Consider the following 27,650-nt stretch of genomic DNA (forward strand, 5'->3'; position numbering starts at 1 on the left):
ATGAGGTAGTATGACCCGTTGTGCAAGTTCTTGCTGACCACAAAGGGCCCTTCCCAAGGTGGGGATAGCTTGTGTGCATCTGTTTGATCCTGGATGAGCCGGAGCACCAAATCACCTTCCTGAAAGGTCCTGGACTTAACCCGGCGGCTGTGATAGCGGCGCGGGTCTTGTTGGTAAATCGCCGAGCGAGCTGCTGCTACGTCACGTTGTTCGTCCAACAAGTCAAGAGCATCTTGACGCGCTTGCTCATTCTCCGCCTCGACATAAGCCGCCACTCGAGGCGAGTCATGACAGATGTCGCTAGGGAGAACCGCCTCAGCTCCGTAGACCATGAAGAAAGGCGTGTAACCCGTAGACCTGTTAGGAGTAGTATTGATGCTCCATACAACAGAGGGTAACTCCTCCACCCAACAACCCGGCGTCCGTTGCAAAGGGACCAAAAGCCGGGGCTTGATGCCTTTCAAGATTTCCTGATTGGCTCTTTCAGCTTGACCATTGGATTGGGGGTGAGCTACTGATGAAACATCAAGCCGAATATGCTCTCGTTGGCAAAATTCTTCCATGGCGCCTTTAGACAGATTGGTACCATTGTCAGTTATAATGCTGTGTGGAAAACCAAAGCGAAATATCACCTTTTTCATGAACTGAACCGCCGTGGCTGCGTCACACTTACTAACTGGCTCTGCCTCAACCCACTTTGTGAACTTGTCAACCGCCACCAAGAGGTGGGTCTTCTTATCCTTGGACCTTTTGAAAGGCCCAACCATATCAAGCCCCCAGACTGCAAACGGCCAAGTGATTGGAATCATCCTCAACTCTTGAGCCGGCACGTGAGCACGTCTTGAGAACTTCTGACAACCGTCACATTTACTGACTAAGTCCTCTGCGTCAGCGTGAGCCGTCAGCCAATAAAAACCATGACGAAAAGCTTTCGCCACAAGGGATTTTGAGCCGGCATGATGGCCACAATCCCCCTCGTGAACCTCTCGTAAAATTTCTTGACCCTCCTCAGGGGAAACACAACGCTGAAAAGCCCCAATAACACTGCGATGATGCAGCTCGCCATTGATAATTATCATTGACTTAGACCGCCGGGTTATTTGTCTGGCCAAAGTTTCATCCTCAGGCAATTCTCCCCGGGTCATGTAAGACAAGTATGGCACTGTCCAATCTGGGATGAAGTGAAGAGCCGCCACCAACTGTGCTTCTGGGTCAGGAATAGCCAAATCTTCCTCTGTAGGTAACTTGACAGAAGGGTTATGCAGAATATCCAAGAAAGTATTAGGCGGCACCGGCTTTCGCTGAGAGCCCAGCCGGCTTAAGGCATCAGCCGCCTCGTTCTTTCTGCGGTCAATGTGCTCTACTTGGTAACCCTTAAAATGTCCGGCAATGGTATCAACTTCACGGCGATAAGCCGCCATGAGGGGGTCCTTGGAATCCCACTTGCCTGATACTTGTTGGGCCACCAAATCTGAGTCGCCAAAGCACCTTACCTGGCTTAAGCTCATCTCCTTAGCCATCCGAAGACCATGGAGCAAGGCCTCGTACTCAGCTGCATTGTTAGTACAGGGAAACATCAACCGTAGTACATAACAAAAATTGTCACCTCGAGGGGAAGCTAACACGACTCCAGCCCCCGAGCCCTCCAATTGCTGGACCCGTCAAAGTGAATAGTCCAGTATGTGTTATCCGGTTTTTCTTCAGGCATCTGCAGCTCTGTCCAATCGTTGATGAAATCTACGAATGCTTGTGATTTGATAGCCGTGCGTGGCACATACTTTAAACCATGAGGCCCAAGTTCAATGGCCCACTTAGCGACTCTTCCAGTAGCTTCTCTGTTTTGGATGATATCTCCTAAAGGAGCAGAACTAACCACAGTGATAGGGTGGCCTTGGAAATATTGCTTAAGCTTCCGGCTTGCCATAAACACCCCATAAACAAGCTTCTGCCAATGTGGATACCGTTGCTTGGACTCAATGAGTACTTCGCTGACGTAGTAAACCGGCCGCTGAACCGGATGTTCCTTACCTGCCTCCTTGCGCTCCACCACGACGGCCACACTCACGGCTCGTGTGTTAGCAGCTACATACAACAATAAGGGCTCCTTATCGACAGGAGCAGCAAGAACTGGCGGCTCAGCTAACTGTCTTTTCAAATCCTCAAAAGCAGCATTAGCAGCATCACTCCAGACAAAGTCATCTGTTTTCTTCATCATCTGATATAGTGGTATGGCCTTTTCGCCCAGCCGGCTTATAAACCGACTCAAAGCAGCGATGCGACCCGCCAGACGCTGGACGTCATTTATGCACGCCGGCTTGGCTAGAGAGGTGATTGCCTTGATCTTCTCCGGGTTAGCTTCAATGCCTCTGTGAGAAACTAGAAAACCCAAGAGCTTGCCTGGAGGAACACCAAACACACACTTGGTCGGATTAAGCATCATCTTGTAGACCCGGAGATTACCAAAGGTTTCCCTCAGATCGTCTATCAAGGTCTCCTTCTCTCTGGATTTTACCACAATATCATCCACATAGGCATGAACGTTGCGCCCAATCTGATTATGAAGACAATTCTGTACACACCGCTGGTAAGTCGCCTGGGCGCTCTTGAGTCCAAACGGCATAGACACATAACAGAAGGCTCCAAAAGGGGTAATGAACGCCGTCTTCTCTTGGTCCTTAACTGCCATTTTGATCTGATGGTATCCGGAGTAAGCATCCAAAAAACTTAAACGCTCACAACCCGCCGTAGCATCAATAATTTGATCAATACGGGGGAGGGCAAAAGGATCAGCCGGACAAGCCTTGTTTAAATCCGTATAATCCACACACATACGCCAGGTGCCGTTCTTCTTGAGCACGAGCGCCGGGTTAGCTAACCATTCTGGATGAAAGACTTCAATGATGAACCCGGCCGCCAAGAGCCGGGCCACTCCTCACCAATGGCTTTCCGCCTCTCCTCATTAAACCACCGGAGAAATTGCTTGATTGGCTTAAATTTTGGATCAATATTGAGAGTGTGCTCAGCGAGTTCTCTCGGTACACCCGGCATGTCAGAAGGTTTCCATGCAAAAATGTCCCGGTTCTCACGGATGAACTCGATGAGCGCGCTTTCCTATTTAGGATCTAGATTGGCACTGATGCTGAACTGCTTGGATGAGTCGCCTGGCACAAAGTCAATAAGCTTAGTCTCATCGGCCGACTTAAATTTCATTACCGGCTCATGCTCCGTGGTCGGCTTTTTCAAAGACGTCATATCTGTCGGGTCAACATTATCCTTGTAAAACTTTAATTCCTCTGTCGCACAAACAGATTCAGCGTAAGCAGCGTCACCTTCCTCGCACTCCAAGGCTATCTTTCGGCTGCCATGAACCGTAATGGTCCCATTGTGACCCGGCATCTTGAGCTGCAAATATACGTAACACGGTCGTGCCATGAACTTGGCGTAAGCCGGCCGCCCAAATAAAGCATGGTACGAGCTTCTTATTTTGACCACCTCAAAAGTCAGTTTTTCCGCCATGTAGTTGTACTCATCTCCAAAGGCTACTTCCAGCTCGATCTTACCAACTGGATACACCGACTTACCGGGCACCACCCCATGGAAAACAGTGTTGGACTGGTTGAGGTTTTTATCAGTTAATCCCATACGACGGAAGGTCTCATAATAGAGGATGTTGATGCTACTGCCTCCGTTCATGAGCACCTTAGTGAATTTATACCCACCAACTTGAGGAGCCACCACCAAGGCCAGGTGACCTGGATTATCAACCCGGGGAGGGTGATCTTCCCTACTCCATACAATCGGCTGCTCAGACCATCGCAAGTAACGTGGAACTGCTGGCTCAACAGCGTTCACAGCCCTCTTATGAAGCTTCTGGTCTCGCTTGCACAAACTGGTAGTAAATACATGATACTGTCCACTGTTGAGCTGCTTTGGATGGGTCTGGTAACCCCCCTGCTACTGCTGCTAATTACCCTGGCCAGATTGCTGGTTAAAACCACCTTGATTACCTTGAGAATTCTGAAAATTGGAATTTGAACCGCCGCCACCTGAGCCGCCGCCCTGCCCATTGTTACCGTTGAACATGTTGGAATTCTTGAAAGCTTTCATGATCGCACAGTCTTTCCATAGATGAGTGGCCGGCTTCTCCCTAGAGCCATGCCTTGGGCAGGGCTCATTTAACAATTGCTCAAGCGTCGGGCCTGACCCGCCAGACCGGGGAGGCTGTCTCCCCTTTCGTCGGTGATTGTTACCCTGCGTGTTGGTGTTGGCCACAAACTCCATACCATCATCGGCCTTACGCTTATTACCTCCCTGACTCGCCGAGTTATGCTGAGGGCCCTTGCCGTTGCCATTCTTCTTTCCCTTCCCTGTCTTTTCCTCATCAGACGCGGGATCCTTGGTACTATCAGAGTCGGCGTACTTGACCAGAGCCGCCATCAGTGTACCCATATCGTTGCAATCGCGCTTGAGCCGCCCAAGCTTCATCTTCAGGGGCGCAAAACGACAGTTTTGCTCCAACATCAAGACCGCAGAGCCGGCATCCATCTTATCAGACGAATGTATTATCTCTTTGACCCGGCGTACCCAATGGGTTGTAGACTCGCCTTCTTGCTGTTTGCAGTTAGTCAAATCCACAATTGACATAGATTGCCTACATGTATCTTTGAAGTTTTGGATGAACCGGGCTTTTAGCTCTGCCCATGACCCGATGGAATTGGGTGGCAGTCCCTTCAACCAAGTGCGGGTAGTCCCATCCAACATCATGGTGAAGTATTTGGCCATTGCCGCTTCGCTGACCTCCAGCAACTCCATAGCCATCTCGTAGCTCTCAATCCATGCTCCGGGCTGTAAATCAGCCGTGTAATTAGGTACCTTCCTAGGTCCTTTGAAATCCTTGGGCAGACGTTCGTTACGGAGAGCCGGCACCAGACAAGGGACACCTCTGGTCCTCGTAGCTATGCCCGCCTCGATAGAAGCCGTCGGATAAACCGGGAGGGGTTGGTAAGCTGTCAGCTGAGCCGCCTGTTCCGCCTCTTGACGTGCTCTGTCTTGGTCTACTGCGTTAAAGGCTCCATTATGCGCCGGGCCATGGCCAGCTGGCAAGTCACGGCGCCGGACGTTGCTTGAGCCGGTCGCTGAAACCATGTGTCTGCTATAACTTGGGCTCCGGTTTGGACGAGGGGTTGAATGAATCCTGTCCCGGCTATATGAATATGCCTCCTGTTGTGCCAGAGCCGTCTGAAGAAGTTCTCTGACCCTGCGGGTTTCAACTGCCGTTGGAGAGTCACCCTCGACTGGGAGAGCCGCCAGTCGCGCCGCTGCCGCGATCATGTTTTCCAACGGGTTAGAATAATGACCCGGTGGTATTGTCACGTATTGAGGTAGGGCAATATTCACACGGGGAGGCCCCGTCACTTGCGGCTGAACCGGCGTTCCAGCTCCGGGTGCTGTGATTTCTGGTGGGTTACTGGGCCCTGCACCGGGCGTGTTGAAGAGGTTTCGAGGGTCATAAACCGGAAGGAGCCGAGATTGAGCCTTCTGATGCCTCCTCCTCATGATCTCATTGGATGCGTTCTGATCCATCGTGAGCCGGAAAGACTGCGCCTGAATCAGTTGAGTCTGGGCGTCCAGAGCCGCCCGTTCTGCAGCCATCCTGATTCCTTCCGCTGCCAGATCTTCCTTGGCTCGTGCTATATCCAGCTTTAACTGTGCCACCTCCGCATCATGTTGAGCTTGATCCGCTGGGACGATCGTGGCGGTTAGCAGGGCAGTCATCTTATCCGTGAGATCCATCAGCACCTGAGCCGATGAGTGCGCAGGGCCTCCTGCCCCAGCGGCGGAGTTTTGAACAGGTTGCGTGCCGGGCATGAAGATTCCAACCCGGCTTGGCGGCTCAAAAGGGTCCGGAATACTGTTGCCATCAGAACAACCCCCGAGCCTGCCGTCTTGAAGTTGATACAACGAGTCCGTCTCACCTGTGGATGATTCATCATTAGAGCAGATGGCCATCTCGTCGCTAGATCTAGATCCTTCAGAGAGTCCTCCGTGGATGCATCCCACGAAAGCACGTTTCAAGGCGGGCAGAGTCCGGGCGGGACTCGCACGCTGAGCCGTCTCGATGAGGTCGGCGCCGATGTCTGGCTCAGGGCCCGGCTCGCCGATCTTGCCAATGAAAACGTGGATTCTGCCGAAGGGGACCCGGTACCCGTACTCGATTGAGCCGGCGTCGGGGCCCCAGCCTGCGTCGTTGATGTAGAGCTTGCCGCGATGACTCTTGGTCATCCGGCCCACAGCGTATCCCTTGAGCCCTTCGAAGCTGCCCTTCAAGAACTCAAATCCACCCTACGCTAGCCCCACGGTGGGCGCCAACTGTCGTGGAATAGTCACGGCAGATGTCCTCGTGCAAGGACTTAGTCGTGGAGCCATCACAACTAGGAAGCTTAAAGGGGTTAAACGGGACAAAGGACACGAGGATTATACTGGTTCGGCCCCTTACGGTGAAGGTAAAAGCCTACTCCAGTTGAGGTGGAATTACTTAGGGTTTCGATGACCAGGGAGCTAAACCGCTATGCCTGGCTATCGATCTGATCTTACTTGTCCTGAACCGCCGCTGGGTCGTCCCTTTATATAGAGAGGTTAACGCCCAGCGGTTCTCAGAATCCCGGCTGGCTTATAAAAAGTGTCCGGCTCGGACTCTTAACTATTCTTGCCTTACACTACAAGTCATGCCTTAACAACGGTTTATCACTACGGGCCTTAAGCCGCCTCTAGGCCTTAGGCCCATTACTGAACCGCCATCCTCAAGCTTGATATTGGGCTTCATGTGATGATCGTCATGACATAACCCGGCCCTTCCTGGGCGGGTGACTCCAGTAGTTATATGCCCAACATTAGGCCCCAGATTGATTTGAACCGGTTCATGTCAATCTTCAATACCTTAATAAAAAATCTTCTGGCTTCTGTCTGCGCAAAGGCTATAACCCGCCATGACGTCATCTTCTGGATTCTTTGTAACCCGCCATGACGTCATCCGCCATTAATGCACGTTCTGCTCAACGTATCTCAATGGATCCTTGTATCAACTTCAAGACGGCAGGCTCGGGGGTTGTTCCTCTACATCATGTCATCTTACTTAAAGCGTTACTCTGTTCTTTTGGACTTAATACTCTATATGCATGCTGGATAGCGGTCAATGTGTGGAGTAATAGTAGTAGATGCAGGCAGGAGTCGGTCTACTTGTCGCGGACGTGATGCCTATATACATGACCATACCTAGATATTCTCATAAGTATGCTCAATTCTATCAATTGCTCAACAGTAATTTGTTCACCCACCATAATACTTATGCTCTTGAGAGAAGCCACTAGTGAAACCTATGGCCCCCAGGTCTATTTTCCCATCATATTAATCTCCCGACAACAAGCTATTTCTAGCACCGTTTATTTTGCAATCTTTACTTTTAATCTTTATCATAAAAATACCAAAAATATTATCTTATCATATCTATCAGATCTCACTTTCGTAAGTGACCGTGAAGGGATTGACAACCCCTTTATTGCGTTGGTTGCGAGGTTTTTATTTGTTTGTGTAGGTGTGAGGGATTTGAGTGTGGTCTCCTACTGAATTGATACCTTGGTTCTCAAAAACTGAGGGAAATACTTACGCTACTTTACTGCATCACCCTTTCATCTTTAAGGGAAAACCAACGCAGTGCTCAAGAGGTAGCACCTCTTGTGGTAGATCTTAATCGACAAAGTATCACAGTTGCATCGAATTGCCAAGAAGTTGTTAGCGATATCAATAGGGGGAGGGAAGGCCCCCATGCTGCCATAGTGCATGAAATAATAGGGCGTAAGAATAGTTTTCAGCTGTGTACTTTCATTCATGAGTAGAAACTATAATTATGAGGCTCATAAACTTGCCAAGTTCTCTTGTAACCTAGAAGTAGGTAGACATGTGTGGTTGGGGAATTCTCATGACCCACCAGTTGTATCTAGGAATGTTGCTATGGAATAATAAAGCTTGGTGAGTTTTTCTCAAAAAAAAAAACCTTTAAAGAGGTAAACAACACCGGCAAAACTAAAAACATCACATAGAAAAAATTCCCATAAACACAAGTTTGTGTGAGCGATTGAACCGAGAACCTCTTGCTACTGACGAACGTCGCTAGCCACCATCATTACTAACATCTTTTGAAAATCCCTGAACAATTTTTGAATTCAGGAACACATTTTGAAAACATGATTTTTTTGTGAACAGTTTGTAAAGTGAAATTCCCGAACATTTTCAGATTTTGTGAACAAAAATTCAAAGGCGAACATTTTTTGTAATTCCCTGAACAATTTTTTAATTCACGAACACATTTTGAAAACATGATATTTTTTGAAAAAATTGTAAAGTGAAATTCCCAAACATTTTTAAAATTTGTGAACAAAAATTCAAAGGCGATCTTTTTTTGAAATCCCCTGAACAATTTTTGAATTCACGAACACATTTTGGAAACATGATTTTTTTGTGTGGACAATTTGGAAAGTGAAATTCCCTAACATTTTTTAAATTTTTGAACAAAAATTGAAAGTCAAACATTTTTTGAAATTCCCGGAATTTATCTTGAATTTGCGAACAAATTTTGAAAACATGTGCATTTTTTAATTTGTGAACAAATTTTGAAAGTGGGAACATCTTTTGAAATTCCCGAACATTATCTGAATTTGTGAACAAAAAATAAAATGCGAACATTCTAAACTTTTGAACATTTTTGGTAAAGTAGCGAACAATTTTCAAAATTCTAATTCGGTTAGAATTTTGAACAAAATTTGGAAACGGGAACATTATAGAAAAAAAGAACAAAAAAATATTAACATGAAGCCTTTTTAAATCTCTGAGCGTTTGTTGAAAAATAAAAATGAATTCGAAAAAGGAAAGAAAAGAGAAAAAGAAACAAAGAAAAAAACAAAAAACAAAAAAGGAGAGAAAGGAAAAAAAGAAATAGGAAAAATTGAAATTGAAAAAGACATAAACCGGTTCAGGAACCTTCCCTTACCTTCTAGAAGGTTCGGAAAACCACGACTGGAACGTCTTACAATGTTCCCAAAACCGTACGATACTGTAGCGTGTTCTTTACTGATAATTGGGCCGGCCCATGTCAGTCGTGCGTCGCTAGCCTTGTGCCAACCTACGACAATCTGCGGCAGATAGGATTTCCCCTATCAAGCGCGTTTATAGCCTTTCGATATACTCTTCCCGTTCCTCGTATACTCCCTCCATTTACTTATACAGGGTCATTATAAAATATACATTTTGTATCTATATAAGACCACCAACAATAATCGAGATAAAATTAATGATATTTTCTCGTACTAGCAACCTATTTAATACTCGTAGCATGCAATCATAATGACAGTCAGCAGTTTTCTTCACTCAGTTTCCTTGCATGCATGCCGTGTATTAATGATCTCAGTAAACGAAAAGAAAAATTAACTTGCAAAGCTAGACATTAAATTTTACATTAATATCTGTAATATAAGTTTGTGGCCTTGTATATAAAAAATGAAAGGAGTATATGATGTGCATAATCATAGTTCTTCTTGCCGTCTCACCTTCGACCTCCCTTCGTTCTACAGCTCGCCTGTTGTCCTTCTATCCTGTAATGTCATCGGTGTTGTAGCCAGCTTACTTAGTTTTGCTTGTTTTAGGGGCTCCTTGGGTTGGGATTTCTATGTCGGAACTGCTCACTGGGTGTGCACCATGGTCCATGGGCAACAATGGTTTCTGGATTTTGACGGTGGAGAATTGGTTCCGGTGCGGCTGTCGGGGATAGAGCAAAGTCCTGTGTCCCTTGCGGCCACAGTTTGGAGCATGACGATGCCTCAAAGCCTATCACAGTCTCACATCTGGTACTTGTACTTTCACCTTTGTACTATAGAGATAATGAATTTGAAGATCGGATCGGAATTTGAAGAATTTGAAGAATTTGGATCGGATCGGATCGGATCGGATCGGATCGGAGTTTGAAGATGTTGTGCATGAATGCCATGGCCACTGACAGTGCTGTGTATGGGTGTTTCATTGGCAGAAAGTGTCCATACTTCGAGAACTTGTCCACGATGACCAGAATCACATCGTATCCTCCAAATTTCGGCAGCCCTTCGATGAAGTCAAGTGAGATCACTTCCCATGGTCGTTTTGGTATTGGTAATGGCTGTAGCAGTCCAGCTGGCGAGATCCTTTCGGTCTTGGCTTTCTGACATGTCTCACACTGTCGCACAAATTGCTTGACCATGTCCTTTTGAATTTCTGGTTCTGTTCCGAGCCATATGCGCCCTTGGTATTTGATCACCCCATCTTGTAAAGCGAAGTCTTTCTCGCTTTGTAGATCTAGCGCCAATCTTGCCATGAGCTGTCGTGTACTGTCATCTTGCTAATAGCTGGTCACAATTGTCTCCAGCCACGCTGGTCGAGCCACTGCGATTGCTGCTAGTTCCTGATGCTCGGTTGGTTCTTTTCGCGAAAGTGCATCTGCCGCTCTGTTCGTTGTTCCTGCTTGTACTGGATCCTGAACTGGAGCCCCACCATCTTTGTGAATGCCCTTTACTGTATTGGTGTGTTGAGACGCTAGTCGGTGAGGTTCAGGAGGCTTTTTTGGTCGGTACGGATAATAAACTCTGAGTGTTGCAAGTATGGACGCCAGTGGTCCACTGCCAATAGGAGTGTGAGGCATTCTTTTTCATATGCTGACAGACCCAGGTTCCTGGGGGCTAAGCTTCTGCTGAGGTATGCCACCGGATGCCCCCCTTGCATGAGCACCGCTCCAATTCCAGTTCCACTTGCGCCCGTCTCAACTACGAACGGCTTCGAGAAGTCTGGCAGCGCCAGCACTGGTGCTGAGATCAGCGCTTTCTTCAGTGCTTGGAACGCCTCCTGGGCTGTGGGCGTCCACACGAACAGTGTGTTTTTCTTGAGCAGATCATTCAACGCCTTGCTAATGATGCCAAAGTTGCGCACAAACTTGCGGTAATATCCTGCTAATCCCAAGAAACTTCTTAACTGTTTGACTGTTGCCGGTTGTTCCCACTCCTTCACTGTCTGAATGTGTTCTGTAAGTGTTGACACGCCCTTGTCGCTGATGTGGTGGCCCAAATAGTTGATGTGTTGTTGAGCGAATGAACATTTGGATCTCTTTGCCACCAGTTCATACTCTCGAAGGCGTTGTAGTACTTGCCGCAGCAACTGCAGATGTTCTTGATATGTGGCTGTATGCACCAGGATGTCGTCCATGAAGGCAAGTACTCCTTTCCGCGCCAATGTTCCCAGTACAATGGTCACAGTAGTTTGAAATGTGTTAAGTGCAAATGTCAATCCATAGGGCATCACTCGAAACTGAAAGTGCCCCACATGAGTTCTGAAGGTTGTTTTCTCCTTGTCTTCTTCGGCCAGTCTAATATGATGGTACCCTGCCCGCAGGTCCAGCTTCGAGAACCACTTGGAGCCTGCCAATTCATCAAGCAGTTCGTCTATAATTGGCAACGAGCAGTTTCCTTTGATAGTGATTGCATTCAAGTGCCTGAAGTCCACACAGAAGCGCCATGTCTGGTCTTTTTTCTTCACGAGCAGAACTGGGGACGAGAAGGGACTTACACTGGGTATGATCAGCCCTTGTTGTAGCATTTCTTTGATCTGTGCTTCTATCTCATTTTTCTGCTCTGGTGTATATCTGTAGGGCCGAATGCTGACTGGTTTTGCACCTAGTAACATAGGATTCCGATGGTCCCAACTCCGATGTTGTGGCAGCGTCTTGGGTTCTGCAAATACTAATTGAAATTCTTCTAGTAGTGCAGCAATCTCTGGAAGCTCTTGCGTGTCTTGTGCTGCTGAGGAGATGCTGCACAGAACTACCACGTGGGCTATAGCATTTTGGTCCTCCCACTCCATCAGTTGTTGTGCAGAAACTTGGGGCACGGCTGTCACCTTCGGTTGAACTCTTGTCAGCAAGATCCATTCGCATGCGTGTTGGAACTGCAGTGTTTTGTGCTCCCAGTCAACCCACATGGGTCCACATTGCTGCAACCAGTCCATGCCGGCGACCATATCATAGCATCCCAGAGATAGAACTCTCAGATCTGTCTGAAATGTATGCCCTTGTGTCGACCATGAGCAGTTTGGTATCATCCCTTTGCACTGGAGTATTCCACCGTCAGCTATCTTCACTGATGTGGTGGCCATTGGCTGAACTTGCTCCTGCAGGATCGCTGCTATGCCTTCGCTGACAAAACTATGCGAGCTCCCCGAATCCACCAGTATCAGCATCTCTTTGCCTGCAACTGTCCCAACAAGGCGCACTGTATGCGGTGTCGTCTGCCCTGTGGTTGCTACCTTGGAAATTGACATCAGCACCTCCCCTTCTTGCTCTTCTACTTGTTGATTCAGATCCTCTGCTTGCAGTAATTCGAGCAGCTCTTCCACAATGTGAAGCTGCACAGTAGCGGCACATTGGTGCCCTTGGCCCCATCGTTCTCCGCACTTGAAGCAGAGACCGTGTGCGCGCCTGGAGTTGCGCAGTGCGGCAACGCGATCCTCGCCAGCTCGCCCGCGCTCAGGAGCGTTCGTGGCGTCGATGTCGCGTCTGCCGTCAGCCGCGACTGGTGAACCCGGAAGTGGGTTCTGGGGCGCTGGTGCTCCCATTGCCAGCAGTGGTCTTGGGGCCGCTCGCGGTTGTGGCACATCTTGCCGCCTGTACTCTCGCCGCGGTAAGGCGTCCATCAGCTCCTCCTGCATCGAAGCCAAAGAAAACGCAGAGTCCAGGTCCTTGGGTTGATGTAACATTACACCCACTCGAATTTCATGTTTTAATCCTTCTAGAAACTGAGTGGTAAAGAAAACTGGATCAAAAGCTGGATTATGGGCTAAGAGGTGGTGCATGATTTCCTCAAACTGAGACATGTATGCTTGTACAGTGCCTGTCTGACGAAGAGTTCTGAACTGACGCAGGTGTGCCTGATACTGCTCACGGCCAAATTTGCCGCACAGAGCTGCACACAGCCCTTCCCATGACATCGACTCACTCTGCGCCTCATGTAGTTGCAGCCATCGCGTTGCGTTCCTCGTGAAATGGAGAGTAGCCACGCGCACCCACAACTCGGAGGCTATACCATACACACTGAAGTATTTCTCACATCGGGTTTTCCAAAACTGGGGATTATTGCCATCAAAGGTGGGGAAATCCAACTTGGGCGGCGACCAACTAAGATGTGAATTGGGTGCTGCGCGTGGATCTAATTCACCCCGATGCGGAACTAGATGCAGTTCAGAAGATGGGTTGGTGTTCACAGGCGTACCCTTGACCGGAGGCGGTATATGGGTGGTGACCACGCCATACGCCTGACCCCCTGTGTCATCGATCTTGCCGTGGCCTCTCGGCCCGTGGTGTTTGGAGTCGTCGTGGCTTGTAGAAGACGCCGGCCGCACCACCGTGTCGCTCTTCGGGATCGGATCCGTAGGCGCCACCAGTGCAGGGTGGAGCGTGATGCGCCCAACCTATCTGCGCAGATCAGCCACCTGCTTCTGGATGTGGGAGACGGCGGGGCGCCACAACTCCAAGGAGGTCTGGATCGCATCCATCCTCACCTCGGTGGCGATGCGCCCGTCCGTGACGGCCTTAGCGAGGGCCGCGAGCTGCTCCTCTATCGCCGCCACCTGCTGGGCTTGTTTCGTCTGGTAACGGGGCTTGGGGTAGGCGGTCTCCAGATCGATGGAGTACTGGACCTCTGATACCAGATTGTAACGGATCTCGTCGGAGTTTGCTTACAATCAGATCGGATCGTGGAAGAACTTGGAGACGAAGGTAGGAGGGTAGGTGGGGAAAGGGAGAGAGAGGGGGTGCCGTGGAGAGCAGCTCCAGTTATGTTTACAGTAATCCAGCCTACCTACTCACACACACTCACACGCCTTAAGTATTGGTGCCCGCTGGCGCTGTGCTGACTGGGTCGTCGCCCTCTGTTGATGGGCCTGCTTGACTCCCGGCCCCTTCTGTCATTGCCCTTGATGTAGAGGTGCTGACAGATCGTGTGAAGAACACCTGCTGAGATTCTTCTGAAGGGTGTTTACCTCTCCCTTTCAATGCCTTACCGAGCCTTGCTCACATGATCCCTCATCACTGTTTGAGTTTTTTATTTGCTTGACAAAATTTAATGTACTCCCTCAGTTCATTTTTATAAGACGTTTTGGACAGCTGACATTGAATTGTTTTGGGCATTGTCTGAATTGTCTAAACGTGTTATAAAAGTGAACAGAGGGAGTAGTATTTTTTTAGAAACAAATTAAGGTAAGAATGTTTCTCTTCCACTGCTCGGACAGTTTGGTGTGTATTTTTAGTGACAGATATCAAATCTGGTATCAATGAATTGAAGACTCTACTCAAAAGTTTTGAGAGAAGAATTTTAAGACAACGTCAAACAAAGTTAAAAAAAACTTTCCAACTGAATGGGAAAATAAATTCCTCACCTTACAAACTCTCGAGTGCGAGTAAATATGTGGAGAGAAGGTTTTAGTTTGTACTGAAAAATTTGTAGACCATTCTTTTTGAGATTTCTACACTGACTTGAATTATTTTCATGGGATAACTTTATTTGTTCTCCCCCCTTGACTTTATGAATACTTTATTCATGTCTTGTGATTTCTGTACTCATGCTGACATAGTTACAACTCTGGAAGCTTATTTTGAGGAGCTTTTTTATGGTACCCTATACTGCTATAGATGGAAGTGAGTAGTATACAATCATCCACCGTTGATTTCGTGAGGGTAGTCTCGTAATGCTAGCCCATCAGGAATTGATCTCTTGCCCCGGTTGTGTTGTCGCCCCGTTCCCCGCCGCCCACCCGACGACTAGCCGGCTTCGCCGTCGTTGAACTCGTCGTCCCGGCTCGCCCTCGCCACTGCCCCTCGCCTGCGTGCTTGTCACTGCCCATAAAAAAAGTACAGATCGCAGCCTTTCCCACCTCCTCTGTCTTTGGGACATAGCTCCGGTGCTGTAAAGGCACCTGCCTTTGGATCTTTGACATGTGGGCCTCACCATGCACACAAAGACAGGTGCCTTAAGGCATTGAAGTGCAATCCCTGTCTTTGGTAGTGGTACCATGGTAGTTAATCACGCATCTTCTGGTTGATGAAGATGATGTATTTTTGGTTGATTGATGGAGTCCGTCGATTGATGGCTTCTAAAATACTATGTCTAATTTCCCGAGCTAGCCAGCGCCCAAAGGTCGCGAGGCGGCCCCGCTGAAGAAGAGGAGCTCGTCAAAATCAGATGATTGTGCCATACCGCCGAGCGTGGTCCACGAGCATGGCCGAGGAAGGGACGCAGACGAAGACGAGATGCAGCGGCGGACGCCAGCAGAGAGGAAGGGGAGGAGAGGAGGCCTCGTTGAAGAAGACGATGCGGGTGCACGGGGCGGTCAGCGGCATATCAGCATCAGTCCATGAGCATGGTCGGCAATATGGAGGCGACGAGGCGGCCGCTGAAATCCTAGCCGACAGGCGGGTGCTTACGGTCGAGCGGGATAAGTGAAGAGAATGGGTTGGTTCAGTTGTGAGGGCATGTACAATGGTTGATAAGACGGTCTTATCTTAAGTCTTGCATGTAATTTAGAGATGACAAATAAAATTGTCTAAATGGGTCATCTCTTAGCCTTATCTTCAATAACTAGCTATTCCTAAAAACATGGTGAGACATATTATGCTAAGAGATCATCTCTTGTCTTCTCTTTCTATTTCCTTCAACTCATCATTTATCCTACGTGGCACTCCTAAGATAGCACCATTGTACAAGCCCTGGGGCGGGCTGAATTTTCTCTCTTCCCAAATCACCCTCAAGCAAGTATACTACTGCATACCGCTGGCGATGGTACTGGCCCAGTTGAGCAGTATGGATCGATCGTCACCCTTAGATTTCGAGAATAGACAGCCCATATATATCACATGGTACAGTAAAAGAGCTCTTGAGGAGATATAAAGGATAGTTGTGATTTCTTTGATGTGGAACAAGACATCACCGAATCAAGCAACAAATATTAGAGAGCGGCACTGGGAATAATATTCTCTTCATGTTATTGACCCATACAAAATAGAAAATGCTTCTAATTACTACTAACTAAATAAACGTTAACGTCAACTATGGCAACATCCATGTACTCTTCCAGTCTTCCTGTCTTCCTTGACAGCTCCATTGGTGCTTGAAGAATTTTGTTTGAGATAGTGGCCAAGAAAACATGTTCCAAATTATTTCGACTGTGTACAACCAATGTAAGGTACCACTGCTTACTGAAGTCACAAACGATAAAACAAAATTGAGATTTAATAAACATTTCTTTACTTCTATATTATATTTTTGTATGTCTTATATCCTCTTTTTTTTGCGGGTTTATAAATCCTCTCATACATAGTCACACATACCAACGGGTGCGGCAACGTGCATTTTCATGATCTAGTATTCTCTTATTACTCCTTCCATCCCCAAATACATGTCATATAAACTGAGTCAAAAAGTCAATGCTTTCAATGTTTGACCAAGCGCATATATACAAAAATATAAAGATATACAATACCAAATCAATATCAATATATCTATCACTAGATATATATTCATAATGTATTTATTCAATATTATAATTGTTAACCATTTCATCTATATTTGGTCAAAAATATAAAGTATTGACTTTATTACTCGGTTTATACGCCATGCATTTGGGAACGGAGGTAGTAACTACTTTGGCTGGTCTTGTAGGAGAACAACCATGTAGGGCCTGGTGGTATATGGGAAGAACTTTGATTGTGGGATGTTCTAGTGCATTAGCGGAGCTACATGCAGCTTGAGGGGTGGGTTGGGGGGGGAGCATCGCCCCCTGCCCCTCCTAGTCGTAGTATGATCATTATAAAAACCTTTTTTTAGAGGCTTAGATCAAGGAAAAATGAACATAAATGTTATCGATTCCCATTTAACAAATATTATTTCTGACTTCCTTGCATTTTGTTTGATGTATTTTAGGTAGTGTGAGCTTTCATATCCTCTCGTAGGCAAATGTCAACTCATGTTTCGTTCTCCTAACCTTTCAACTCTTTCTTATCCAGTTTAGTAATAACCCTTCCTTTTTCACCTTTCAGAACATAGAAGATGGAAAGACCTACAATCTAGTGATGTATGTTAAATCAGCAGAATGTGCCGAATTGGCAGTTTCACTAGCTCAGATGGGTTGCAGAAGCTGGCTTCACTTACTGTAGTGTTAGTATCATTTTTCTCAATATTTGGTAATGACATGGACGACAATATTTCCATTGGCTTAAAGGCTTTTGTTTTTTTAGAGTTGTTGGCGCACTTCCGACTAGACAAAAGTGGAGCGAAAATTGACCGCTAAAGAAACAAACAGAATCTCAAGACTTCAGATAACATCTAACAAGAATGAAGTTGTACGGTTTGATCAAGTATCACTATTGCCTTCAAACACATCCAGAGGATAAAATTATACATTAATATTCTCCATACTGATAATGACAAGAACTAAAAGTAGGTAGAGATCCAAGGCTTTAGAATACTGAACTATACATCAATTGAAGAGCAAAACTACGAACACAAGCATTGTTGCCGGAAGCATGATGGGTTTCATGGGTCTAGACGTAAGTCATAATAATATTGACAAGCCAGAGAAAATGATTTTCCATGATATACATGATTAGAACTGTTAAGTAGATTAAGATCTCAGCTTGAGAATCTAATATATGATGATGCATATACACGGATATATACGGACACAGTTAGCTCTAACCAACTAACTAACCTGACTTGATTGTTCAACTTTCTCCTACAAACTCAGCATGTGCAAAGGTTGGGGGGCATTGCCCCCTGCCTCCCCCTAGCCATAGTGTAATCATTGAATAAACTTTTTTGTAGAGGTTAGATCAAGGGAAGATGAACGTAAGCATTATCAATTCCCGTTTAACAATTATTGTCATTGACTTCCTTGCATTTTGCTTGATGTATTTTAGGTGGTGTGAGCTTTCATATCGCCTCGCATGCAAATATCAATTGCATGTTTCCTTCTCCTAACCTTTCAACTCTTTCTTATCCAGTTTACTAATAACCCTTCCCTTTTCATCTTTCATAACGTAGAAGATGGAAAGACCTACAATCTTGTGATGTATGTTAAATCAACAGAAGGTGCCGAACTGACAGTTTCACTAGCAAGCTCTGATGTGTAGCGGAAGTTGGCTTCACTTACTGTAGTGTTAGTATAATTTTTCTAAATATTTGGTCATGACAAGGACGAACATATTTCCATTGGCTTAGCGGATTTGTTGTTTCAGAGTTGCAGGCACTTCTAACTGGGCAAAAGTGGAGCAAAAATTGGCCGCCAATGAAACAAAAAGAAACTCAAGACATTAGAAAACTTTTAACAAGAAGCGAGTTGTATGGTTTGATCAAGTATCACTATTTCCTTCAGAAACGTTCCGGGGATAAAATTATACATTAATATTCCTGGTATTGATATTGACAAGAGCTAAAAACAGGTAGAGATCCAAGGCTTTAGAATACTGAACTATACATCAGTTGAAGGGCAAAAATGTAAACACAAGCACTGTTGCGGGAAGCATGATGGGTTTCATGGGTCTAGACGTAAGTCATAATAATTGACAAGTCAAAGACAATGATTTGTCGTGTAATCCCCGAGGGGTTCTCCGTATATTTACGATGAGGAAGGAATACATGGTCATGACTGATACAATAGATTACAAGATCTCAACTATATGGACACGAACAGCTCTAACTTACTAACTAACCTGACTCGATTTTTTAACATTCCCCTGCAAACTCAGCATGTGCAAATGTTGAGGAGGTGGCATTGCCCCTGCCTCCCCCTAGCCATAGTATAATCATTGAAAATACTTTTTTGTAGAGGCTTAGACCATGGGAAGATGAACATCAATATTATCGATTCCTGTTTAACAATTATTATTTTGGCTTCCTTGCGTTTTGTTTGATATAGTTTAGGTAGTTTGAGCTTCAATATCCCCTCACAAGCAAATATCAACTGCATGTTTTGTTCTCCTAACCTTTCGACTCTTTATTATCTTGTTTAGTAATAACTCCTGCCTTTTCATTTTTCAGAACATAGAAGATGGAAAGACCTACAATCTAGTTATTTATGTTAATCAACAGAAGTTGTAGAATTGAGCACTAGCAAGCTCTGATGGGTCGCAGAAGCTAGCTTTAGTTACTTGTATTGTTGGTATCATCTTTCTAAATATATTTTTCAGGTTGACGACAATATTTCCATTAGATTAAAGGATTTTGTTGTTTTAGAGTTGTTGGCAATTCCAACTGGACAAAAGTGGAGCAAAAATTGATTGCTAAAGGAACAAACTAAACTTCAAAACTTCGGATAGCATCTAAAAAGAAGGGATTTAATGGTTTGATCAAGAATCACTATTGCCTTCAGACACGCTCAGGGGATAAAATTATACATTAATATTCTTGATATTGATATTGACAAGAACTAAAAGAAGGTAGAAATCCAAGGCTATAGAATACTGAACTATACATCAATTGAAGAGCAAAACTATGAACACAAGCACTGACATAATGTAGAATATTTCACCTGGCATTAGGAAAAATATTTTGCTGCCAAAAGCATGATGGGTATCATGGGTCTAGACAGATGTCATAATAATATTGACAAGTCAGAGACAATGATTTGCCATGATAATCCTAGAGGGGATCTCAGTGTATTTATAGTAATGAAGCGATACTTGATCGCAACTGTTATAATGGATTACAAATGTAGGATCGAGGGTATATTGACGGGGTCCTTGACCAGGGGTGGCTAACGCCAAGGAGCCCAGTGTCATCAACCACAAGGAGGCCTACGGGCCCACGACGTAGCGCTAACCCCGAGGGGCCAAACGACCTTCTTGACACCCAAGACTAGAGGGCGGCGACGCCCCCAGATCGCATCCAACATGTAAACCCTAAGACCTCTCTTGTCTATAAAAAGGGAGGTCTAGGGTTCCTCTTGATCATCTTGTTAGGAATATGCAACTTGTATTCCCATGAGGCAAGTGACATGGTTAAGACCATATTTCAGAACAATTGGCTTCTTGGCCTCACGGTTTTCCCCTCAGCCTCAGCATGGGCCTTCTTTAGAAGCCCTCTTAGCCGCCTTGTCCTCAGGGCGGTACTTGAGAGGCATCTTAAATAGGTTTGTGGCTGCAACAAGCGATTCATATCAGAGATTTGTAACAAAGTTTTTGCAGAAACTAATATGAATTCAACTTAAACAGTCAACTACTTATTGGCTGATTTTCTTGCTGACCCTTTCCATGCTGTACCCATGACTTAACCAACCATCTAAGCAAGGAACTTCTTTATATTATTGGTCGCCGCCACCAAAATAACAACCAATGTTTTAACATGTCATTTATTTACCAAGCAAAACCACAACAGCTTAATCACCCAAGAGCAGGAGTGTAACATAGTTTTCAACTGGCAGTGATTTTCCCGCTACCGCAAGCCTCTGCCTGCAGCTTTAAACTGAACCAACAAGTTATCATGTCATTTATTTACAAAGTAATGCTTAGAAGACTAATTTCCCGAGGGCAAGAATCCAATATACTTTCAGAATGTGCAGTTTAGACTATCTTTTCTAGTACCAATTCTGAACATAGCACAACAGTTTAGCTCCTACTCCCTCCGTTCCAAATTACTTGTCGCACGTATGGATGTGTCTAGATGTATTTTAGTTCTAGATACATCCATTTCAGAGACGAGTAATTCGGAACGGAGGGAGTATTATTTAAGCTCACAGTATTTAAACCAAGAATTGCTCGCATGTCATGATTTATTTATTTATTGTAGTCGTAATCCCAATAGTACGCATTTAGGAATATCATAGTTAAAGCTAAAGAGGAATCGTCCTAGCATAATTTACATTTCAGAAGCTTACAGCAGTAATGCAAATACAGATGGTTGGGACATAATTTTGTAGCAAAACACATGTCAGAGATGCAATAGATTACATGTGAAGGCGCCCAGTTAAAATTATGTCTCAACCATATGAATCTCAACACCAAATAACAATTGGAATCTTGACTGATAGGTCGCTTCCCCCATTTGATTTTTGCCTGACATACAAACATAAAACTAACTAATTCATTCTTTATTTCCAAAGAAGAGGTGATATAACCAGGTACACATGAGATCAAACAATTCTCCTTCAGCAACACGTGAGATCTAACCAGGTACTAAAGAATCAGTACACGAGCTAATTGTCACTGAGCACTTGACTGGCTTTAGCAAGCTTGCTGTTTAATCCAAATATCATCTCTACATAATGTGGTTGTGGAAATACAATTATCATCTCACCTTCATCTTTTCCTCACCAGTAAAGGTCATTATTTGTTGAACCTGGCAAATGCTTTTTTTTCTTCTTCTAAATTTCAGGTCTGAACACCAAATCAGATTCGCCAATGTTAAAGAATCTGCAAGCAAATCATTATAGTTTTCACAGAAGCGACATGGAATTAATTACATGGAAAATTTGGATATGCAGCAGTAATTAAGTGAAGAAAGCGAACAAATTTTTTAACCAAATTCTTGCCACAATAGCACTCAGGAAACCAACCAGGCCGAGGGATCTATCAGAATATGAACCAACATGTTGTCACTCCATACCATACCATTGAAAAGCATCAATAAGGTGTGATTTGATTTGGACTTTTAGAAACAGTAGATTACCACCAAAAAGTACACAGACATACATATACAACATGAACATGGGTACACGACAAAAGTTAGGAGTTCAGCACATTACAAAGGTACAACACTACTAGAATATACTCGTACAAATGAACATGTGTTAAAAGTTTGAATTTGCAAGCAAGAGCCTGGGACATATTATGAGTGGGAACTGCCATCGGCATTGTTCTTCTTCTTATGGTGGAACATTCCTGTGATGCTGGGCAGCATGAAGCTCTTCCGCAATACAGCTTTGCTGTTCTTCTGATGACCGTTGCTCTTCTCATTGGCTTTTGCGGAAGAAGCCTTGTGAGATGGAGCGTCTGCCAGTGATGTCGCTCCCACCGGAGGCACGTAGGTCTCGGTGTTTTTGTTTTGTTCTTCCTTCTCTCGCCACCTCTTGAGCTCACTTTCGACCGCCTTGTTTGCTGCTTCCGCTGTCTCTGCCTTCTTTAGCGCCTCCTCTGTTGCCAGTTCCATGTCCTCCATCTCCTTGCGGGCAGCTTCCAGTTTCTTGATCGCCTCATTCTCGCTGGCTCTAACAGCGTCCACCTGGGCCATAGCAGCCGCGACCTTCATCTCTGCCAGCTTCTCCGTCTGCTCTACCTTTCGGCTTAGAGATTCAAACTCCTCCTTTGAGATCGTGATGTTTGCACCTGGCTCGGATATTGAGGCACGGACAGCACTTGCCTTTTCTGATAGTTGCTTGATCTGATCAAGAGCCCTTGTTTCAGCAGCTTTTGCTACTTCTGCTTCCTTCAAAGAGGACTGCAACTTTTGCTCTGCTTCCACTAATGAAGCACGTGCTGCTTCAGCTTCGTCTCTTAACTCGGCTGCACGCTTTTGCAGCACCTCAGCTTCCTGAAGAGCATTTTTTGACTCAGAAGACAACTGCTCGAGGGCCAACATCAGGTCATCAGAAGCTAGTGTTGCATCCGATTCTGTGGCTACTGCAGTCTCAAGATCAGATTTACACTTCTGGAGCTTAACATGGAGGTCCCCTACAATAGATTCAATTTCTGCATCCTTATGTTTCAGCTGACTGTGTTCCTCCTTTACAGCCTGTAACTCCAGCCTCAGCGATTCAACTAAACTGCTAAGAGAAGTTTGCTCTTGTGCAACTTTCTGCAACGTTTCTTTAGCATCATCCAACTCTGTGCTGACAGCAGAAACAGACTCCAAATCTCTATCTCTCGCATCTTCGATCTTCTTCTGCAAAGATGCAATCTCAGAATAAGTCTCATCGAGTTTCTCCTGGAGGCCCTTGAAAGCTACAGGATCAAAATCATTTCTCAAATTTGACAATTTTCTCTGAGCTTCTTCCAGAGATTCTTTACAAGTTCTCCTGGCAGCATCCTTCTCAGCAAGGATGTTTGCCTCCTCTTCACGTGCTTGCTCTGTGGCTGCCTTAGCATGCGTAAGTGACTCTTGAACCATTGCAATCTCGGTACGGAGTTGAGATGCCTTTTCCTTGTTTGATTCAGAAGACTGCACAGACTCTGCTTCCTGCTGGGCAGCAAGTAACTTAGCATCCAGTGAGGTTTCAAAATCCTTTCTCATTTTTCTAAGCTCCTGCTTTGCTGCATCAAGATCTGCCAAAGCAATAGCATACTGTTCCCTCGCATTGTCTAGCTCCTGCTTCAAAGGACCATCCTTTCCAACGGCTTCACTAGAGCTGCCACCTTCGAGCTCCTTTGTTCGAATATTTGCATTTTCTGTTGCCCGGATATTCAGTTCTTTTGACTTGTTGACTGCATCAAGCTTATTTGTTAGATCCACAACGCTTTTTTTAGCCCTCTCAAGCTCAGAGAGGGCCTGGAGTCTGGTAGTCTCAGCATTACTCAGTTGTTCCTTGTATTTATCCAACTCTTTCTGAGCCAAGTGCAGTTCTGTCTCCTTAGCCAACACCCTCTACCACAGACAAAATTTATATGTACAAAGGATCAGCATAATAATATGGTACCAAAATACAAGCTAAATCCAAGTGAACTAAAACTGATTGATCCTACAAGGGTTATGTACCATCATGTGTAATATACAAAGCAAGATACACGAGAACCCTCCTACAGTGGAGACGACTTCTCTGCTGGTGGAAGCACCATGGACTCCACCCTAACCGTCCTAAGCAGGGGAGGGGGGGCTGTAGTCGTTGATTATGCTCACAGCATGGGTGCAGGATCTGGAAGCAGCGCAACACTGCCGTCTAAAATGGGGAAAGGCCATTGCCTCGCTGCTTGACACCATCTGTGTGGAAGCATGTCTGTGGGTTAAAGCATGAGCGGTTGCCCTTCAGGTGTCACTGCCGGCTGTGATTAGCGCTAGGGACGTGTGCGTTGTGGTTGTACTTGGTCCACTCTTAGGCTTGCAAAAAACTTTTTCTTCTATCAAATGCATCGAGACCAAAATTCTCTACCAAGATACTAAACTTTGTGCTTTACTAAGATAAAGGGTGTGTCAATAGGACAAATAATTTTCAGGTACAACTAAAGATTTCATGGCACATCATGTCTAGTACAGAAGTTTCTCTTAAGACAAACTGTAACAGCTGCCAAAAATGTCCAAACGTACCACAGATATTAGTAATCAAAGACAGAAGACAGTTTCTACAAATACAATATTCTGATATACATGTAAAATCACTTTCCCTTGTGAGTGCTTTCTGAAACTGAACTACAGGCAATAATCTATAAACGTTTATGCAAATGTCAAATGAACATTGGAAGGGGACAAAAGAAAAGTATACGGTACGCTACAATCTGATGACTTCACTGTTGATACCGACTATGATCTACACATCTGATCACAGAAACCCCTATTTATGCTTAGGTTGGCAGTTCAAGCACTAATATAGCTTTTCATCAATGATATCCGCACTTGATTATTATTCTTAGATAGATGCAGTTGCACACAATGTATACAAAAAATTCTGCATGCAGGCCTATCATATAATTACATATTAAAGCCACAATTTTCTGCTAAAAAATAGTACCTCTGCTTGTGGGGCCTGTGCCTTTCTGGTGGCGGATCTTTCAGAGGAAAACCGAACCTCTCCAAACAAGCTTACTGCAGCTTTAACAGATTCAAAAGGAGCCCTTGTATCTATTTCTCCAGTCTTTTCTGAATCAGCGTGTGGTGTCCCCATAATCCCGTTGCCACAATACTGTATGCAGCCTGTGACAGAAAATAATTGCAGTTACATCAAGTCATATACAATAAAATGGATCGGTTTTACAAAGGGGTCCAGTAGATTCTCTGATGACCAACAAGAGAAATAACCTATGATCTAGCAGCTAAATACAGTGCTGATGATTAGTTTTACGATATTCAAGGGATTAAAAACCCTAAGTATGTTTATGAGGTTTCTGAATTTGTCAACAATCTCATTAGAAACAACCACAGCTTTCCTAAAAATAAACCACAGTACATTTATCCCTTTTTTCTTCGATCAACCCCATTGATCACACTCCCTGCACTAGCAATTTCATTACCAAAACACCATTGCTCCCTGATATGTAACTCTTATACAACAGCATGTGCCCTCTTAATCTCTTATTCCCTCTACTACACTGTCCCTGGCCCCCTCGTTCGCCTCCACTTGATATAATGCTCATTAAAACCATGAGCTGATAAATGTGATCCGGCTTTTTGCAATGCTGAATACCACCAAATAGTAAAGGGTTGCAGCAATAAGTTCAAAGCGATACTTTCGCCATCCATGACAGAGATTCTCTTCAGAAACTAAAATAGAGACCGGGTTCCTAAACTACAATGATGGTAAGAAGGAATCAGCAACAGAAATGTGGCCGTCGATTCCCCAGATAAAGTATTACCCAAATTATGAAAACAGAGAATCGGGCAAAAATGCGTATGCGGCCTGCACCTTGAGCTAGTACTCGAGAAATTTCTCGTGAACACTAAACCATACAACATACTAGGTATGTTCCTAAAAATTTCTCGCGAATCCAGCAAATTCACAAAAGTAATACGGTAATTTCCTCAACGACATCACTAGGTAATTGCAGGCTCGCCGCTACACAACAAACCAATCGTCGCGATCCAGCACGTAGCTGCCACAAAATTCACGGCCGTGTGTGTATTTCCGCCACGCCCACCACGTGACGACGATCGGGTGATGGGAGAAGAAGTATTCAAGCGAGAGGATTGGCCAATGCAGGAGGAAGGGTACCTGACGCGGCGGTGGCGGTCGGAGGAGCGGTCTGACCAAATTCGAAGAGGATGCGGTGCTGGAGGTCCTGCTGCGCCGAGGCCGAGGACGAGGAAGATGGTGCCGGCCGGCCCGAGAGCGAGGTGGCGGTGGCGCGGAGGGGGGAGAAGAGATCAGGTCGTCGTCGGAGGGGAGAGACGACGGGAGCGAGGGAATGGAGGAAAGGAGAAAGGTGGGTGGTGCGGTGGCGGGTTTCACGGGGCGTCCGCTCCTGTCTTGATATATTGCAAGGAAGCCCCTGCGGCGGCTGTGCTTTCCAAGGAAGCCCCTGCCCGGCGTGCAAACCACTCCCACATAGACGCTCTCATGTTCAAATTGGCAGCGCAACATTTAAAGACACGTACGACAGCGACAAAACTGGAACATTAATTTGCAAAAAATCCCAAAAACTGCAGTCCATGTATTGGGTCTAACCGAGGACCTGCAACTGAATTTTTCGAAATTACGAATATTTTCTTCAAAACAAAAACATTTTTTGAATTTTCGAACAAATTTTATAAAACATAAACATTTCGATGATGTGAACAAATTTGGAAAGAAGAACATTTCTTGAATTTGTGAAGAAAGATAAAAATGGTTACATTTTTTCAAACTTCCAGAACATTTTTTGAAACTCCTGAAATAAATGAAAACATGAACAATTTTTTAAAACAGGAACATTCTTTGAACATTGTCAAAAAAAATTGAACATTGTCAATAATTTACGACGTGCAATATGACATAGGCGCAACTGGGATGGGCCTCACGAAACTGCATGCGCGCTCAGTTTCCCAGATCTATTCGGCGTCTTAAGCGCCAGTTATTGAGCTTTCATTAACTTTTTTTTGAGCGGTAAACCAGCGCTTTATTAGATTTTTTTTAGGATACCAACACTTATTAGATAGTAGCAAGGTTTATACAGGGATAATGAGGGGATCGTGGGCTGGAGCTTGCATTAACTGGCGCACACTCTCCCAGCACTAGCTGACGAATAGGCCGGCCCATCTAGAGTTTTATTCCCACTGTTTTTTTTCACGCGGCTTTTCTGGGCCTTTTTTTCCTTGCGGTTTAACCTGTAAACTCGTTTACTCCGTTTTTCTTTTTTGTTTATTTTTCCCTTTAGTTTTTTCCTTTCTTTTCAAATGCGTGAAGTTTCTTCAAATTCAATTTTTTTTGCACATCTGTGAATTTTTTAGAATTTTCGTGATTTTTTTTGAATTTTTAAACTTTTTTCATTTTTGTAAACTTTTCCCAAATTAAAAAGTTTTTTAAAAAGAGTGAAAAAACTCAAATTCATGTATGTTTTAAATTTTGATATTTTTCTACTTTTTATAAAAAATCAAATCCGTGATATTTTCCAAATTTTGCGAACTTTTTTCAAATTATCATCTTTCTCCAAATATTTTCTTAATTTTTTTGTCAAATTCATGAACTTATTTCAATTTACAAACTCCAAGTCTTGAACTTTTTTCAAATTCATGAATTTTTACAAACATGAGAAAAAATCCAACTTTGTTGATCTTTTTTCAGAAAAATGAAATTCTTTTTCCATTTTTTATGAACATTTTCCTTTTTACAAAATTGTCAACGGTCTACTTTTCTTGGTCAACGGTCGATGGTCCACCAGTTAAACAATTTTAAAAAACGCAGATGGGCCAGCTGAAATA

General features: G+C 44.8%; 1 protein-coding gene across 1 annotated transcript; it reads right to left on the minus strand.

Annotated features, from left to right (window-relative positions):
* Positions 1–21,775: 21,775 nt before the first annotated feature.
* Positions 21,776–26,300, minus strand: LOC109746711 (WEB family protein At5g55860). Its single transcript, XM_020305812.4, has 3 exons — positions 25,966–26,300; positions 24,769–24,950; positions 21,776–23,690 (listed from the first exon to the last, which is right to left on the minus strand). Exons 2-3 carry the CDS (start codon positions 24,919–24,921, stop codon positions 21,939–21,941), a joined length of 1,905 nt encoding a protein of 634 aa, XP_020161401.1. The 5' UTR covers positions 24,922–24,950; positions 25,966–26,300; the 3' UTR covers positions 21,776–21,938.
* Between the last annotated feature and the right edge of the window lie 1,350 nt (positions 26,301–27,650).

This window comes from Aegilops tauschii, chromosome 4, assembly GCF_002575655.3.
Source record: "Aegilops tauschii subsp. strangulata cultivar AL8/78 chromosome 4, Aet v6.0, whole genome shotgun sequence".
Taxonomy (NCBI): domain Eukaryota; kingdom Viridiplantae; phylum Streptophyta; class Magnoliopsida; order Poales; family Poaceae; genus Aegilops; species Aegilops tauschii.